Here is a 19,371-nt window from a genome sequence, read left to right on the forward strand (position 1 = left end):
CTGTGGATCTGTTGGGGCGGTATGCAAATTGCTGGCCCATGTTGACTCCAATACCTCCCACAGTTGTGTCAAGTTGGCTGGATGTCGTTTGGGTGGTATACCATTCTTGATAGACACAGGAAACTGTTGAGTGTGAAAAACCCAGCAGCGTTGCAGTTCTTGACACAAACCGGTGCACTTGACACCTACTACCATAATCCTTCTTTAACCTGTCTCCTCCCCTTCATCTACATTGATTTGAAGTGGATTTAACAAGTGACATCAATAAGGGATCATAGCTTTCACCTGGATTCACCTGGTCAGTCTATGTCATGTTCTTCAACCTTGTGTGGTGTTCATGTTTTTGTTATTCACCCAATGTTCGTGGGTCTGATGGACCCAAGAAATTATAAGGGTTTTAAAACAATACAGCCATAACAATTAATGTAAAAATACTTAAAACTTAGATGTTGACATATCAATTACAAGCAATATAGACAGCATACATGGTTAATATTTGCCATTTACCTGCTAGATCACATTTATCAATTAAAGCGCTATTCGTTTGTTTTCATAAAATGTGATTTTTGAAAACAACATTAAATTATAATCAAGACAATGGTGGAATAAATAATGTTTATCTTGAACAAATATAAATGAAACAAGGTTTTCATCACTATTGATGTTTAATGCATTGAAGTGAACAAATTGGAAGGATACATTTAAATACAGTATTTTATGGAAATGATTAATAAACATTTTAAGGCCGGTCTACACACCACATGAGGGACAGAGGTTTACTGTGTGTTGCAAATGTATTTATTGCACTTGATGCATACATAATGTGTACTGTGTCTTCCTGTCCTTCTTGGGTCCACACACAACACAACGCTTCTTCTTGTTGCTACCAGCTGCAATCTAGAATGATGAAAACACTTAGTTCAGGAATTTACTAACATCTCACTCACTCACATATATAGTTATAGCAGGCCAAGGTAGGAGAGTCGGACACACACAGGGAAGAACATCGCTCACACTTCCGGTATTGGAGTTGTTGGTTCTGTGGGTCGGGCGGATGGGGCACTAGCATCCTCCTGAATCCTCCTCACAATGGCTGCAGAAGCTGGGATCCTTGGGATATGTTGCCTCTTCTGGATTTGAGGTCTTACCAATGCCTTGCCCAGCTCCTCGAGAAAGAGCTGTCTCCTCTGGAGCGTCCCTCTTTTCTAAATTTTCCACCCCTCCTTTTGTGGCATTGTGATCCGTCATGATTTCTATTTTTTTATGTTCCTGGCCACAGATTCTCCCATCCCTATGCAGCATACTCATGAGTACCACATTTTCCCCTTCCTTTGGCATATAGGACACTAGGCATGTGTGTAGGCAGTGAACACAAACTCTGAGGAATTCATAGACCTGTTCCGTGTATTCAAGCTGAGTTGGGAGCTATAGCTTGTTTTTTAGTACTGTTCTTACCATAGTCAGCTTCCTCTTGATGAGCTCCTGTCCCAGTTTGTGCAAAGTAAAAAAGTTATTGCATGTGATGTTGTGGACACAGAGTCCCTGTGTCACATCCAGGACAACCTGCATCCCTTGGTTCTTTTCAGGCGCTCCTCCATCTGGCTTCCCCGTATACGCTTGCAAGTTCCACCTATATGATGAAACAGCATCACAGGCAGCCCAGATCTTGATTCCATATTTTAGATGGTATGTACTGCCTGAAGGGGCAGCGGCCTCTAAATGACATAAGCTGCTCATCAATAATAATGTTGGGCCAGGGTTGTAAAACTTGTCCCACACTGACCTGATTGCAGCTAGCTTGTCTCTCTGTGGAGAATAATGGAAATTATGTGGAAGTTTTGCTGCATGGAAAAGTTCTCTGCCAGTTCCTGCATCCCACAAGGATTCTATGGATTCCCCATTGGATCTGAAAACACCAGCAAGGATAAGAACCCCAAAGTATGGATATAAATGAGTTTGGTCCATTTCCTCCATCTCTCTCTAAATTAGTGCAGTCCAGAATGATTTTCTGGATGGTGTCTGGGTTGAACAGTTCAAAAGAAGACTTTATGTCCTGCACATCTGTAACCGCCATCCGCGTCAGCCCTGGTTGCATCCTTGTTATATTGGCAGCCATGTGGGTGGCTCATTCCTTGGGCAATTTCAACATTCTACCTCAGCCAGCCACCTTTCAATTTCACAATAATTATTTATTTTTTTTACCCCTTTTTCTCCCCAATTTCGTGGTATCCAATTGTTTTTTAGTAGCTACTATCTTGTCTCATTGCTACAACTCCCGTACGGGCTCGGGAGAGACGAAGGTTGAAAGTCATGCTTCCTCCAATACACAACCCAACCAAGCCGCACTGCTTCTTAACACAGCGCGCATCCAACCCGGAAGCCAGCCGCACCAATGTGTTGGAGGAAACAACGTGCACCTGGCAACCTTGGTTAGCGCGCACTGTCACAGGAGTCGCTGGTGTGCAATGAGACAAGGACATCCCTACCGGCCAAGCCCTCCCTAACCCGGACGACGCTAGGCCAATTGTGCATCGCCCCACGGACCTCCCGGTCACGGCCGGTTACGACAGAGCCTGGGCGTGAACCCAGAGTCTCTGGTGGCACAGCTGGCGCTGCAGTACGCCCCCCGGGAGGCCCCAATTTTTAAAAAAATTGACATTCATATTTTCTCCTCCTGCGGGCTGCTGTTGAGCTAATTGCTGACGGGCTGGTCCTGAGGCTGGCTGATGTTCAATGTTCTCTTCTTCCAACTCACTGTCAGACTCTGAATTGACAGAGACATGATCCACATATTCGGAAAATTCTTCATCTTCCAAAGTGGAAGACGCTCCTTCCACACTAGCTTCTCTAGCTGCAAAAATTATTTCTAAGCATTGATTATTTCTGCCTTACTGATTGATTGTGGTAAGGAGCCACACATGCAAAGCTATTTATTTGTTGGGTCCTTCCCCCAATTTGCACCAGGCTGGGGTAGAGTGTAGGAAAATACAGCATTTTCATTTTTACAACCTATCAAAATAATGTATTGAAATAATGTATCGTAATAACATTGTGCAGGTTCCCACAAGACATTGTGTAGTTTCACACACTACAAAGGGTAAAGAGTGCGAGAAAAGCGGGAGACAGGCAGACAGGCAGGGAGACAGACCGGTTATTGGCGCTATGTTGACTCAGTAGGCCCAGGGAGGAGGAAGACAGAAGGTACACAGCAAACCTTGTTGTTTAATTTGTACTTGTTTTCACCTACACACACAATTTTCCACACTTGTATTACCCTCGGGCTCAGTGGACTCGAACAGCACATACTGTATGTAATATAAATCTGTAAGGTGGTGCACAAATGTAGGGTGGTGCACAAATGTGTTTTCATTGAGGCCAATGACGCTCCGGTTTAATAAATTATTAATTGTATCATTTTTCTTTCAGTAAACATTTGAAAATGGGTCCCACAGACCCGAACACCACACAAGGGTTAGTGTTTTGTGTACTCAGTGTATATGCCTACACTATGAGTTTGGAATAATACTGTGAACAATACTTTTAGTTTATGGGAGAGGGTAAGTTGAACAACCCATTGTTTCTAGGAAATTATACACACAATTAATTAATAATACAAAAATAATAATAATTGGACCTAATATTTAGGACGAGGTTACCCTTTCTTAGAGTCTGAGAAACCTTGGTGGTAAGCAAGGTTGGTAAGCAAATAACAAGTGGTAAGCAAATAACATTTTGACCAAGTCAAATTCATTTGTTGTGTTATGAGATTTAAGAGATTTGTGTTTCATGATGCTTGTATCTAAACCAAAGTAGATATTTTTAAGATTGTTCTATAAATAATTGGGGTTCTCTAAACCTAGCATGAAAGTGCATCCTTGTGGGCTAATATAATCAAAAATGTTGGCTTGGGGTAAGTTGAGCCAATGGCCAACTCACTGTCAGTGGCTTGCGAAAGTATTCACCCCCCTTGGCATTTTTCCTATTTTGTTGCCTTACAACCTAGAATTAAAATGGATTTTTGGGGAGTTCATATCATTTGATTTACACAACATGCCTACCACTTTGAAGATGCAAAATATTTTTTTATTGTGAAACAAACAGAAAACTTGAGTGTGTATAACTATTCATCCCCCCCAAAATCAATACTTTGTAGAGCCACCTTTTGCAGCAATTACAGCTTCACGTCTCTTGGGGTATGTCTCTATAAGCTTGGCACATCTAGCCACTGGGATTTTTGCCCATTCTTCAAGGCAAAACTGCTCCAGCTCCTTCAAGTTGGATGGGTTCCGCAGGTGTACAACAATCTTTAAGTCATACCACAGATTCTCAATTGGATTGAGGTCTGGGCTTTGACTAAGCCATTCCAAGATATTTAAATTAATCCCCTTAAAACCATTAGAGTGATGCTTTAGCAGTATGTTTAGGGTCATTGTCCTGCTGGAATCTCTGGAAGGTTCTTGAGGTTTCCCCTCAAAAAAAAAACATCCCCACAGCATGATGCTGCCACCACCATGCTTCACTGTGGGGATGGTATTCTCTGGGTGATGAGAGGTGTTGGGTTTTCACCAGAAATAGTTTTTTCCTTGATGGACAAAAAGCTCAATTTTAGTCTCATCTGACCAGAGTACCTTCTTCCATATGTTTGGGGAGTCTCCCACTTGTCTTTTGGCGAACACCAAATGTGTTTGCTTATTTTTTGTCTTTAAAGCAATTACTTTTTTCTGGACACTCTTCCATAAAGCCCAGCTTAAAGTGATCCCATGGACAGATACTTTGCAGCTCCTTCAGGGTTATCTTTGGTCTCTTTGTTACCGCTCTGATTAATTCCCTCCTTGCCTGGTCTATGATTTTTGGTGGGCAGCCCTCTCTTTGCAGGTTTGTTGTGGTGCCATATTCTTTCCATTTTTGAGTAATGGATTTAATGGTGTTCCGTGGGATGTTCAAAAGTTTGTCCCTGACCTGTTTGGAGAGATCCTTGATCTTCATGGTGCAGCTTGCTTGGTGGCGGCCCTTGCTTAGCGGTGTTGCAGACTCTGGGGCCTTTCAGAACAGGTGTATATATACGGTCATGTGACACTTATATTGCACACAGGTGGACTTTATTTAACTGATTATGTGACCTCTGAAGGTAATTGGTTGCACCAGATCTTGTTTAGGGGCTTCATAACAAAGGGGGTGAATACATTTGCACGCACAACTTTTCTGTTTTTTTATATGTTAGAATTTTTTTAAACAAGTTATTTCTTCCATTTCACTTTACCAATTTAAACTATTTTGTGTATGTCCATTACATTAAATCCCCCCCAAAATCAATTTAAATTACAGGTTGTAATGCAACAAAATAGTTAAAACGCCAAGGGGGATGAATACTTTTGCAAAGCACTGTAAGTTATTTTTTTTATTTTTTTTTATTTAACCTTTATTTAACTAGGCAAGTCAGTTAAGAACTAATTCTTATTTACAATGATGGCCTACACCGGCCAAACCAAGATAATGCTGGGCTAATTGTGCGCCACCCAGTGGAATTCCCAATCACGGCCGGTTGTGATACAGTCTGGATTCAAACCAGGGTGTCTGTAGTGACGCCTCTAGCACTGAGATGCAGCGCGCCACTCGGGAGCCAATGGATGAGCCAATGGCAAGTTGATGAAATGTAAGTGTTTTCTTCCCAGGTGTAATGCAAGGCAACACCAGGGCCTGGCCTATGTTAAGTGTAAACAAAAAAGTACAAAGTATTTGTTAGGTGCTAAGTCTGTGTTAAAGTCCCTTAGAATGATAAAATGGAGTAAGTTATGCCAAGAGATCACTTTCTTTGGACAAGCTATGTTTTAAAATGCATGTTTACACAAATTCTGATTATTTCCAGGGATATACAACATCCTGAAATATAGGTAGGTATCTTTGTTAGAAATAATACTATAGTTGCCTTGACGGATTGCTCACCTCACCCCACTCTCGCTAAGAGCTGTTTGAAATTTCAACCTGTTATGGTGGGATGTAGTTTTGGCTTGCCTGGTAAATTAGTTTATAGACCAATAAGAGTTTCAAACCTCTCTGCCAATAACAGCTAGTTTTCAATGTTCCCCTCCCCACTGAGACAGACAGTTCTAGCACAATTCTTGCTAGAGAAATTGTTATTTGCAAATAAGCTATTTTTGTTTCTTTTTGACAATTTTAACATATTTTCAGTCTCCGAACAGTGGTGAATGGAAAGATATATCTGTTACACAAACACCATAAACTGTAATGAGTTTTGGCGATTGTCATTACGCCAGAATTCATGTGTCCACTGCTGTCTGCATCTTGGTGTTGGCCACTTATCTCTGCCTTGGAAAAAATTCTGTTTTCTTGTCAAACCATATCGCATTTTGGAGCATAGGCTATACCAGCATTTTCAAATCCATATGCTCATTTTTTATGCCTTTGACATTTCATTATTCTTTTTTACTTTTTATTTAACATTTATTTAACAAGGCAAGTCAATAAAGAACAAATTCTTATGTACAATGACGGCCTGCCATTAGTTTAAGATATTTGAGGGATTGTTGTTAGCAGAGCTATGTTAGGATCTAGATTAGGGGGATGGAGCAGCTATTCAAGGATTTACAGGATATTCTAGAGACAGACAAGGTTGATTCATCTCGCTCAGATTCCAGGAGTGTGGTTATGCCATTGTGTATTCAAGTGTGAATGGTGACTAGAGACATAAAACAGAGTGTTTTGATGCAAGTTTTATTTATATGTTGTATTTATTTATCTGACAGAAACCATCCCAGCATTTGATCCTTTGCTTTACAAAAACACAATGCCTTATGCCAATACAGCGTAGTGCAATGACTATCTGTGGTACTCCCAAGAGAAACGTGTATATATCTGTTGGGATATGCAGTGATAATTCTAATGCAGATATTCAATGATGGAGTTATATGCCATCTATTGAATTTCTGAATATTCTTTAGCGTTATCTCATCTGGCAAATTCACAGTCTTGTTGCATGGAATATATTCATTGCTTATTAAGTGCTGAGGAAAATGTAACCATTGGCCCATCATCATTGATACATTTAGAGGCAGCCCATGCGCTTCTCCTCACTGAGTCATTTCTGTCAAATGTCTCTCTTGGGTCCACCCTGCCTTTCCAGCAATTAAAATGATTAAGGACCTTGAATTAACATGAAAGTTTATTAGGTTTGATTACCATAAGAATTAACAATAACATTTCTCCTGACAGTCACCTCTGGTGGATGTGCCTCTGCATTACGATAGTATGATTAGTGCTGAGATGGACTAGCAGTAAGCCATGAGGAGACTATCATGCAATTGGGTGCTGGAAATGTGGAAGCTGTATTTTTCTGAAGTGTGCTAGTTATAAACAGTCTGTTTACTGCTGTGCGTGTGTGCGCGTGTGCATGTTTATGTAGCAGGATGCACGTGATGAAGGTAGGGATTACCTTTAGTGCGTGTGTATGTAGCAGGATGCACGTGATGAAGGTAGGGATTACCTTTAGTGCGTGTGTATGTAGCAGGATGCACGTGATGAAGGTAGGGATTACCTTTAGTGCGTGTGTATGTAGCAGGATGCACGTGATGAAGGTAGGGATTACCTTTAGTGTGTGTAGTAAGGACATCCAGAGCCATCCAGTAGGCCCTGGTAGCCATGCTGTACTCCTCCCTCTGGAAGTGGAAGTTCCCCCGCTCTCGTTTCTGGTTGCCGATGCGTATACGGTCAGACATGGGGAGAATCAGGGGGTCGGGCTTCTCTCTGATGTTCAGGAGTTGTAGCTGGTAGAGTAAGGGGGCCCAGGCTGGAATATCAGGCTCCCTGACAAAAAACAAATACACACACATAAACAAACCTTCAATCACACTCAGACTGGAGCAATGTGGAGAGTCTCAGACAATGGGCATTGTCTAAATATCTTTGATTGTCACACATCCTTGTGTGTAAATATGCTGGGTCAGTGCGTGTAATAGCTCGTATGTTGACTTGCAAACATCACAAAAACATCTGTTCTGAAGTCATTCTCCACGTGCCTTCATTTGCCAATATCACAACTAAGTTTTACATTGTTTTGGTTACATCTTAATTGATTGGACTGCGTATTGATCGGTGACTTCACCTGCAATATATATTAGTAGACACCCAATTACTGCTATCTGGTCAATAGGGAACTGGTACTGTTAAAATGTGTCTTGTCTTGTTGAAAAGTTAATAGTCATGCGCACATCCTTAAACAACTAAGGTGTTTGGCTAATAAAGGATACTTGAAAAAGAAGAGAGCGGTGCGCACACTGAATATGCTCCAGTTTGTCACCTTTAATGGACAACGTTTTGAATTAAAGTCTAATATGTAAGTCAGCATGAGTACTTGGGTTTGTGAACTTGTGAGGGTATTCCAATCCCTCAAAACAGGCAAGAAATGTAATCTGGTCCACCTGTGCGTTACAACAGTGAGTTACTGATTGCTTCAGCTTACTCAAGATTCACTCAGAAGGAAGGTTCATTTGGTTCTCCAGCTGATCATATGGTCCCTTTGACCCCATAGCACACAATAGAGTATAATCATTAACTGGGTAACGGCTCTGATTCCGATGTGTGCACACATGCATGACATGGGCTCTCTTAATTTGGTGATGTTTAGCAGAGGGAGCAGTAGGTTGAACTTAGTGGAACTTATTTTGGTGGAAAGCTCCACAAGTCCCATACCATATGTGAACATCTAGAAGGTACAGTGCACATCCCTTGCTTAATTATAGTACAAGTGGTAAACCCCCTCTCATTATTGTCCAGAATTCAATCTAAATACATAAGTATCAGGTGCCATTCTGATTCATTAGCTTCCTAAGTATGTCAAGGTCATACTGTATGCCAAAATAAATGAATAAAACTCACTTCACTTTACAAAAACTGAAATAAAAAAAGTAGGGGATCATATTCGAAAATGCAGTTCTAAAAAGTATTGGTCTAAAACTAAGCCTGATACTGATAAGTCCAGTTGTCATTGTTGCAAGGGGATAGCACTGTGGTGTGTCAGATCATGAATTATTCAAACAGGTTGTGTCAATTACACAATGTATGTCTGTCTAACAGAATTAGTATAGCTCCAGTCACTGTGTGGCTGTATCAGGAGGTGGAATCGGGTTACCTTTTCACCTCTCCACCCAAGGGACATCATCCTGTGTTATGTGATGCAGGAGCATGTAGCAGATGAGCTACAGTATGGCCTTGGAAACATGAGATGGATCCCTTTGCTTGGGACTGGAGGAAGTAGGGGCTTTGGATGAGTAGACAAAAAAAGAACTAGCTGTCACGTTCTGACCTTAGTTCCTTTATTATGTCTTTGTGTTAGTTTGGTCAGGGCGTGAGTTGGGGTGGGTAGTCTATGTTCTTTTGTCTATGTTGTATTTCTGTGTTTGGCCTGGTATGGTTCTCAATCAGAGGCAGCTGTTGATCGTTGTCTCTGATTGAGAATCATACTTAGGCAGCCTGTTTTCCCCATTTTGGTTGTGGGTGATTGTTTTCTGTTTTGTGCGTATTCCTTACAGAACTGTTTTGTTTTCGTTCTCGCTCTTTATTATTTTTGTCATTACAGTGTTCAGTTTATTTTGTTTATTAAGAAGAACACTTAACACGCTGCACCTTGGTCCTCTTCTCCTTCACCAGACGAAAACCGTTACACTAGCTTTGTGTAGATTTCAGACTCCACCATTAGTGATGCTGACCCTTTTCAATGTGACTAGCTCGTAGATGGTGGAGGCTCCTCAGAGGAGGAAGTGGAGGACCATCCTCCTCATTGAATTTCATAAAAATAAAAATTGTAAAACATTAATAGATAAAACTATACTAAATATAATCACGTCACCAACTAATTGATTAAAACACACTATTTTGCAAAGAAGGTCTACTGTAGCCTCAACAGCACTCTGTAGGGTAGCACCATGGTATAGCCGGAGGACAGCTAGTTTCCATCCTCCTCTGGGTACATTGGCTCATGTTTCTCAACCCCTTCCATAAACTTACACAGTAATTATGACAACTTCCAGAGGACGTCATCCAACCTATCAGAGCTTTTGCAGCATGAACTGACATGTTGCCACCCAATAAAAGGATCAGAGAATGAATCTAGTACTGAATGCATAAACTACAGCTAGATAGCACTGCAGTGCCTAAAATGTGGTGAGTAGCTGACCATAAGAGAGAAAAAGAAAGAAATTTGATCAAAACTGTTCTTTCTTTCAAAATGAAGAAGCAAGCGAGAAATAGAGAGAGAGAGTGCCATTTTTTTCACTTACTTAGCTAGCAAATGCAGCTAGCTAGTTTAGCCTACTGAAACACCCTGCTCAAACAGAGGGATGCTATGCTAGCTAGCTGTCTATGATTTTCCAACACAACACTGGATCTCTTCCAAGTCAAGGTAAGCTTTTTCAGTTGACTAATTTATTGCCACCGGGGCCGCCAGTGTAACTGCTTACTGACTGCACACTGTAACCTTACTGCTTGATTGTAATGGGTTTACTAACTCATTAGTTCTATAAGTTATGCTAACTATGACGTTACTTTCGCTAATATGATGAGAATGATGTAGGTTGTGTCTAGCGGTTTGGTTTGGAAAGTTTTTTTCGCCTGGTCATATACAGCTGATGTGTTGTGTATTGAAGTCCACAAGCGAAGGGAAGAGGTGAGAGGAGGAGAGTGCATAGGCACAAGACAGAATACAACGTGGCTGCTATGAAAGTGAACTGTGTTCACGCGTGATCAGGGGTGTATTCCTTCCACCTATTCTGTTTTTTTTATAATTCTTAAACGGAAGCAAAGGGAACAAAAACGTGGATAAATATACCTGCATTTGTCCAATAGAAACTCTCTTTTGCAACTGTTGGACTAATGATTACACCCAATATCAGCTACACGCAGGTAACAGTCCGAGGCGGTATTGAATGTCACTGTCTGTCACCTCAAAGTGGTCTCTCGACCTGTGTGCACCTACTGTACATTTTAAACGTTCATTCATATGCCAGGTTGTAGCAATCTCATGATGCGTATAGGGAAAATGTGTGTGTCATTGTAACGGTTTTCTTCGTGAGAAGGAGAGTCGGACCAAAATGCAGCGTGTAGATTGCGATTCATGTTTAATGAATTAACACACTAAACACAAACACTACAAAAACAATAAACGTAACGAAAACCTAAACAGCCTATCTGGTGAAAACACATAGACAGGAACAATCACCCACCAACACACAGTGAACCCCAGGCTACCTAAATATGGTTCCCAATCAGAGACAATGATGAACACCTGCCTCTGACTGAGAACCATATCAGGCTGAACATAGAAATAGACAAACAAGACATGAAACATAGAATGCCCACTCAGATCACACCCTGACCAATCAAAACATAGAAAATACAAAGTAAACTATGGTCAGGGCGTGACAGTACCCCCCCCCCAAGGTGCGGACTCCGGCCGCAAAACCTGAACCTATAGGGGAGGGTCTGGGTGGGCATCTGTCCGCGGTGGCGGCTCTGGCGCTGGACGTGGACCCCACTCCATGACAGTTTTAATCCCCCTCCTAAACGTCCCTAAATAGGTTACCCACCACAATGATAACATGGGACAGAGGGACAGCTCGGGACAGAGGTAACTCGGGACAGATGGGTAGCTCAGCCCTGAGAGGAAGCTCAGCACTGAGAAGAAGCTCAGCACTGAGAAGAAGCTCAGGCAGGTGGTTAGATCCGGCAGATCCTGGCTGGCTGGCGGTTCTGGAAGATCCTGGCTGACTGGCGGATCTGGGAGAATCTGGACGACTGGCAGATCTGGGAGAATCTGGACGACTGGCAGATCTGGGAGAATCTGGACGACTGGCAGATCTGGGAGAATCTGGACGACTGGCAGATCTGGGAGAATCTGGACGACTGGCAGATCTGGGAGAATCTGGACGACTGGCAGATCTGGGAGAATCTGGACGACTGGCAGATCTGGGAGAATCTGGACGACTGGCAGATCTGGGAGAATCTGGACGACTGGCAGATCTGGAAGAGTCTGGTCGACTGGCAGATCTGGAAGAGTCTGGTCGACTGGCAGATCTGGAAGAGTCTGGTCGACTGGCAGATCTGGAAGAGTCTGGACGACGGGCAGATCTGGAAGAGTCTGGTCGACTGGCAGATCTGGAAGAGTCTGGACGACTGGCAGATCTGGAAGAGTCTGGACGACTGGCAGATCTGGAAGAGTCTGGACGACTGGCAGATCTGGAAGAGTCTGGACGACTGGCAGATCTGGAAGAGACTGGTCGACACAGACTGGCTGCTCTGGCTGCTCCATGCTGACTGACAGCTCTGGCTGCTCCATGCTGGCAGACTGCTCTGGCTGCTCCATGATGACTGGTAGCTCTGGCTGCTCCATGCTGACTGGCTGCTCCATGCTGACTGGCAGCTCTGGCTGCTCCATGCTGACTGGCTGCTCCATGCTGACTGGCTGCTCCATGCTGACTGGCTGCTCCATGCTGACTGGCGGCCCTGGCTGCTCCATGCTGACTGGCGGCCCTGGCTGCTCCATGCTGACTGGCGGCCCTGGCTGCTCCATGCTAACTGGCAGCTCTGGCGGCTCCTTGCAGACTGGCAGCTCTGGCGGCTCCTTGCAGACTGGCAGCTTTGGCGGCATCCTGCAGACTGGTAGCTCTGGCGGCTCCTTGCAGACTGGCAGCTCCATGCAGACTGGCAGCTCCTTGCAGACTGGCAGCTCCTTGCTAACTGGCAGCTCTAAGCTAACTGGCAGCTCTATGCTAACTGGCAGCTCTATGCTAACTGGCAGCTCTATGCTAACTGGCAGCTCTATGCTAACTGGCAGCTCTATGCTAACTGGCAGTTCTGAACAGGCGGGAGACTCCGGCAGCGCTGTAGAGAAGGCAGGCTCTAACAGCGCTAAACAGGCAGGAGACTCCGACAGCGCTGAAGAGAAGGGAGGCTCTGGCAGCGCTGGACAGGCGAGGCGCACTGTAGGCCTGATGCGTGGTGCTGGCACTGGTGGTACTGGGCCGAGGACACGCACAGGAAGCCTGGTGCGGGGAGCTGCTACCGGAGGGCTGGGGTGTGGAGGTGGTACTGGAAAAACCGGACCGTGCAGGCGCACTGGAGCTCTTGAGCACCGAGCCTGCCCAACCTTACCTGGTTGAATGCTCACGGTCGCCCTGCCAGTGCGGCGAGGTGGAATTGCCCGCACTGGACTATGCAGGCGAACCGGAGAAACCGAGCGCAAGGCTGGTGCCATGTAAACCGGCCCAAGGAGACGCACTGGGGACCAGCTGCGTAGAGCCGGCTTCATGGCATTAGGCTCGACGCTCAATCTAGCCCGGCAGACACGCGGAGCTGGAATATACCGCACCGGGCTATGCACCCGCACTGGAGACACCGTGCGCACCACTGCATAACACGGTGCCTGTCCGGTCTCTCTAGCCCCCCGGTAAGCACAGGGAGTCTGCCCAGGTCTCCTACCTGGCGTAGCCATACTCCCTGTTAGCCCCCCCCCAAGAAATTTTTGGGGCTGCCTCTCAGGCTTCCATCCGCTACGTCGTGCTGCCTCCTCATATCTGCGCCTCTCAGCTTTCGCCGCCTCCAGTTCCTCCTTGGGGCGGCGATATTCTCCAGGCTGAGCCCAGGGTCCTTTACCGTCCAGTTCTTCCTCCCATGTCCATTTCTCCAGGTGGTGCAGCCTCTCCCACTGCAGCTGCTCCTGCTGCTTCTTCTCCTGCTGCACCTTTGGGCGGCTACACTCCCCTGGTTTAGCCCAGGGTCCTCTCCCGTCGAGGATTTCCTCCCATGTCCAGAAGTCCTTATTGCGCGTCTCCTCGCGCTGCTCCTGCCTGTTGACACGCTGCTTGGTCCGTTGGTGGTGGGTGATTCTGTAACGGTTTTCTTCGTGAGAAGGAGAGTCGGACCAAAATGCAGCGTGTAGATTGCGATTCATGTTTAATGAATTAACACACTAAACACAAACACTACAAAAACAATAAACGTAACGAAAACCTAAACAGCCTATCTGGTGAAAACACATAGACAGGAACAATCACCCACCAACACACAGTGAACCCCAGGCTACCTAAATATGGTTCCCAATCAGAGACAATGATGAACACCTGCCTCTGACTGAGAACCATATCAGGCTGAACATAGAAATAGACAAACAAGACATGAAACATAGAATGCCCACTCAGATCACACCCTGACCAATCAAAACATAGAAAATACAAAGTAAACTATGGTCAGGGCGTGACAGTCATGTAGTAGCCTAAACCTATCAATGTTACATTGAACTGGGTGAATGGAATATGAATGACAGTCATCCAATATGCTGTAATAGAAAATAATTGTCCTCCCTCATCTTGAACGGTACTGACCGCTACTGCTCGTAGAATATTCAGATTTAGTATATGTAGATGTATAGCTGAATTTGATCACAGCCATGCTTACTGTAGGTGAACCCACAGAGCCTAGGTCCATGCAATATTTATCAGACAGGACCCTTCGAAGAGTTAATCTCCCTTTCGGTGTCTTGGGCAAGTGTCCATAAGCACAGATGTGAGATGGAATGTATTCACAAAGTGAATGTGTTTATGTTCTGCCTGTGGTTTTGAAACATTCAAAGTTAATTGGGCTATTACTGGAAACTGTAATAAATCCCAAATGGCTTTGATAGGTTGGATATACTGTATTGTTGTTTGTCCTTTTTGTTGCGTACTACAGAGGAAGTATCCTTTCATGATCTGCCATCAATCTGTCCACCACCTTTCTTGACAAGTCCTCACAGGCATTATATTTATTTAATGCAAATGTGAATAGTTGATTTATTTTAAAAGAGCACAACAACTCATCTCATTGCATTCCACCTTCATATGGGATTTTCTTCTCATCCTGGTCACACATTCCACCTTCATATGGGATTTTCTTCTCATCCTGGTCACACATTCCACCTTCATATGGGATTTTCTTCTCATCCTGGTCACACATTCCACCTTCATATGGGATTTTCTTCTCATCCTGGTCACACATTCCACCTTCATATGGGATTTTCTTCTCATCCTGGTCACACATTCCACCTTCATATGGGATTTTCTTCTCATCCTGGTCACACATTCCACCTTCATATGGGATTTTCTTCTCATCCTGGTCACACATTCCATGAAAATCCATTGACCAGGATATATGACAATCACTGAGAATGTATAAATAGACAAACTCGAACAGTGATTTGATTCTATTTGCCGTGTAGTTTTCCCTTTCTGCTCTTAACTCACTCCATTTCACAATAGTCCAAAGGCTAGCCTACAGTACAAGCCGTTCAATACACCACCTTTATTGAAAAACAAACAGCTACTCAAACTGGCTGGCTGGAGGCTAAGACAAGAAGGTCACTGTGCCAAAGGGGTCCAGTTAGGGTAATTTCACTGGTTGAGACAAACTTGCTAAAGGTGGTTGTGTGTAAATTGTAATAGAGGATAGTTTACTGGGGAATTCCTCAGAGAAAAATTGGCCTGTTTAACAACATGTCCCCTTTGTTACTGTGGCCTTTGTGCATCTTTGTTTCAGAGAATTTCACAGCAACTGTTTCCTTTCCATTTTCATTTTGTTTCGTAGGGAAGCTAGGAACTATCTTTTGTACTGCTATCAAAATTGCATCACAGGGTCTCCCAAGTGGCGCAGTGGTCTAAGACACTGCATCACAGTGCTAGAGGCGTCACTACAGGCTGTGTCGCAGCCGGCCGTGACCGGGAGACCCATGAGGCGGCTCACAATTGGCCCAGCGTCGTCCAGGTTAGGGGAGGGTTTGGCTGGCCGGGATGTCCTTGTCCCATCGCTCTCTAGCGACTCCTTGTGGCGGGCCAGGGCACATGCACTCTGACTTCAGTCACCAGCTGTACGGTGTTTCCTCCGACACATTGGTGCAGCTGGCTTCTGGGTTAAGCGAGCAGTGTGTCAAGGTCGTGGCTCTCGACCTTTGCCTCTCCCGAGTCCGTACGGGCAATGGGACAAGATTGTAACTACCAATTGGATATCACGAAATAGGGGAGAGAAATGGGGGTGAAAAGTGAACAAAAATATAAAATAAAGTGTATCATAGGCCTAAAATCAATGAGCCCTGTCAGTCATGTCAGGAGAAAGCTACATTGTTACTTTAACTTTCCAGTTACTTCTTATTACACTGGGTGTAAAGAATGTAGCTAACTAGCTACTGCAGCAGCCTGTCAGTCCTGTGTATAGATAAGTATAACACTTGGTATCTAAACTGGTAATGAAGCTTACACAGTGCATTAAGGGAGACATCTGTTTTATCTTGGTGGGATCACAAGATGAATAGCCTTTAAACAATCCAATCCAAACAATCCAATCACAACACCATGATCAGCAGGCCAGTCTCAGCCACAGCACAGCCTTGTTATTTCTCTGCTGACATTTGGAGAGGAAGTAAGCCATATCAGGTCATGGAGGGTTTTACAGGATCACACAAAGGCACAAGGAGAGTGAATTTAATTGAGTCTGAACTGTGAGTCATTGGAAATAATAAATAATACCTCCCCTGCCATAGTGATCCTGGAGTAGGTGACTGCATTTCATGGTTTCCGGAGAGGGACAGCTAATACAACCACTTTGCTGGAGGATGAGTCACGTTTTATCAATGCAGGTAGCTGCCTCTCATCAGCCTCACAATGAGGATGCAAACTCAGATGACATCCCTAACACATGTATCCAAATACAGGCATGCACTACTCACACACTGTAACCTACACACATGCATGCACACTTGCATCCGTTGTAAGGTATTTGGGTCTGAAATTGAAGCCATATGCTGTTTCAAAGAGGTTTCTCAGAAAAAGGGTTATCATCCTCGTGCAGGATTGACCTTTGGAACAAAATATAATTAAACACAGTTGCCAAAGGTTTTCCTCTTAAAGGTGTGATCACTACCATTTACTCAGTGGTGTAGAATTATAGCAGATCTGTACATTGTGCACGTAGCTACAAGGCACTACCTATTGTGTAGCCTACAGAGAGCTAAAGTTCCATCAACCTAATTTTTTATCACCCCAAAATATGAATGGCTGTGAACTGCACCTACTATCATCAAACAAACAGGCAGTGCCAGAGACTTGTCATTTGAGATCCCAACATTGTTAAATCTCCACTGGGTTAACAGTGTCACACAGGGCACTAGTGATTTGCCCCGTAGCCGGCTCAGTGAATGATCCCCCGGGGCCTGATTAGTACAAGACAGGAAACACAGGCTGGTCAGTGAAAAAAACTCATCTGAACTAACCCAGGCTCTGGCCTCCTAATGAAATCTGAACCTGGAACCTACTGGGGTGAAGGCAACTCTACACACTCCTTTGAGGCTAGGCTTAGCAGAGCCTTGCACACAACCGATCGCTGTTGTAGCCTAAAGATGCCATTAGATCCCCCTCACACATATACTGAAATTGTTTTGAAGTCCAAAGCCCAGCAAAGTAAGCCACCCACACACAGTTAGCCACAACAAGAGTATATGTGTAGGTGAGAGTTTGTTAGGGGTTGTTATTGGCAGAGTTCAGAGAAACTAGGGTATATAGCCTATATAACCTTTCTACAGGCTGATTGGAGTTGGCAAGCCTTGAGATGTGATGGGGTCATAAAGAGCCAAGCAGCAAAGAAGAACACAGTAACTTAAGCCCTAGAAGAGTTTAACTCGTCGGGTAGAGTTAACCTTTAGGACTGACCCTATTCTGCCGGTCAACATCTGAACCGACACTGACTGACCTGAGTGAGGGTGGGGTAGAAATTATAAGAGATGTCGGCAAAATATTTAGCTGAAGCAGCAAGTCTGCTAGTGGTGCTGAGACAGAGAAGGGTTGAGGGAGTCACATTGACAGGCTCATCTGGCCTGGGGCTGTTCAGGCATTTTCTCTCTCCATCAAAGCGTGTAAGGATAGGTAACATTTACAGTAAACACTCAGCATGTTTTCTTAAAACACGTGCAGTAGTATAAGTGACATGTACTGATAATCAAGGCAGAGTAATGTTTTCATATACAGTAGTCACGTCACTAGAATGTGTGTAACCCCTGCCATGCCATAGTGTTTGTTTGGATAATGTTCTTCACTTATGAAGGCTTTGTTTTGATTTCCTCTCTCCCCGTGTCATCTCTATGGGATGCATGCATCCATGACTGATCCGTTTGACTCACAGAGAGCTGCAATGCAAATGTAATTAATTCAATGTAATGTTTATAGCTCTTAATGTAGCTGACCCATTATGTTATCTGTCAGGCAGACACCTTATCAGTCTGAATAAAGGAAAAAGATCTGTGGGGGAAAACAGAAGTCCATTTGACGTCAGGCACTTTTAAATGACGTTTTTAAATGATGGAAATACCCAGAAATTGCCTCACCGTGGTTGCTATGTAGATAACCTACAATAGTATGCTGTTAATAAAAATAGATGTGTTCTAATAATACTCAGTGGAGGATTTATGAGGCACACTAATGTTGTAAAAAACACCTCATTTGGATTGGTCACCAGACATTAATTTGCTTCTGTTTTACATTTTAGAGAGACTTGTGCAGCTCTGGACATAACACCAAAACAACCACACAAAGGTGCTTATCTCTAATCCTGCCCTCAGTGAAACGTCACAGCTGTTTTTCTGCCTCAGCGGTTCATTTACTGCAAAACAGTCCTCTGCTACTGTCTACGATACAAGGACTAGCCAACGTTTATTCTGTCAACTATGTACCCCTAACTGGGCTGCTGCCTCTGTGTGTTTTTACTATATTGTGTAATTTTATTCCCACTTCCACAAAATCCAATGAGGGAGGAAACAGCAGGGATCAAGGGTAGGTCCTGCCCACCGCCTGGGGGTGAGCTCTTCAAAAGTCCTCATATAATCTGCAGCAGGCCTCCTCAGCCTGTTAAAATGAATCCAATCTCAGGCCTGGGGCTAGCTGCAGTGCTTACAGTAGCTTTTTATAGGCATTTTTGTGTGCCGGGGCATCTGAGAAGAGCTGGTGGAGGCAGATTGCTAAAACCACAGCGATATTATGACTCCTCTGTCTGGGGTTTAGAGAGACATGGGTCAACACTGTGACTAAAGGGGACTATTTTGAGACAAGACTGATTTGAGGGTGCGTTTCAAACCGCAGAATTAAATGAAGTTGTGTGATGCAATGTGATGATCACCCTTTTTATATGTGGAGGTCGGGTCCCGCAGATGGCATATTTACACGTCATAAGCCACAGACCCGGCGCCAGGATGAAGTGACTAAGCTGGGTGTACACACCACGATTCTGGCCACAATTTAGCTGTCCCAGACAAGTTATTGAGATCGGAGACAAAATCCCCATGTCGTT

The 19,371-nt window shown here is 44.1% G+C and overlaps 1 protein-coding gene across 1 annotated transcript in view; it reads right to left on the minus strand.

Annotated features, from left to right (window-relative positions):
• LOC110495986 (peptidyl-prolyl cis-trans isomerase FKBP8) overlaps positions 1-19,371 on the minus strand; it is a 51,767-nt gene that overhangs the window by 6,320 nt on the left and 26,076 nt on the right. The window contains exon 4 of the mRNA XM_021571562.3: positions 7,604-7,821. Within this exon, the coding sequence (XP_021427237.3) occupies positions 7,604-7,821 (218 nt within the window). The remainder of the gene's footprint in view (positions 1-7,603; positions 7,822-19,371) is intronic.

This window comes from Oncorhynchus mykiss, chromosome 2 (genome assembly GCF_057628025.1).
Source record: "Oncorhynchus mykiss isolate SJ-2025 chromosome 2, ASM5762802v1, whole genome shotgun sequence".
NCBI classification, from domain to species: Eukaryota; Metazoa; Chordata; class Actinopteri; order Salmoniformes; family Salmonidae; genus Oncorhynchus; species Oncorhynchus mykiss.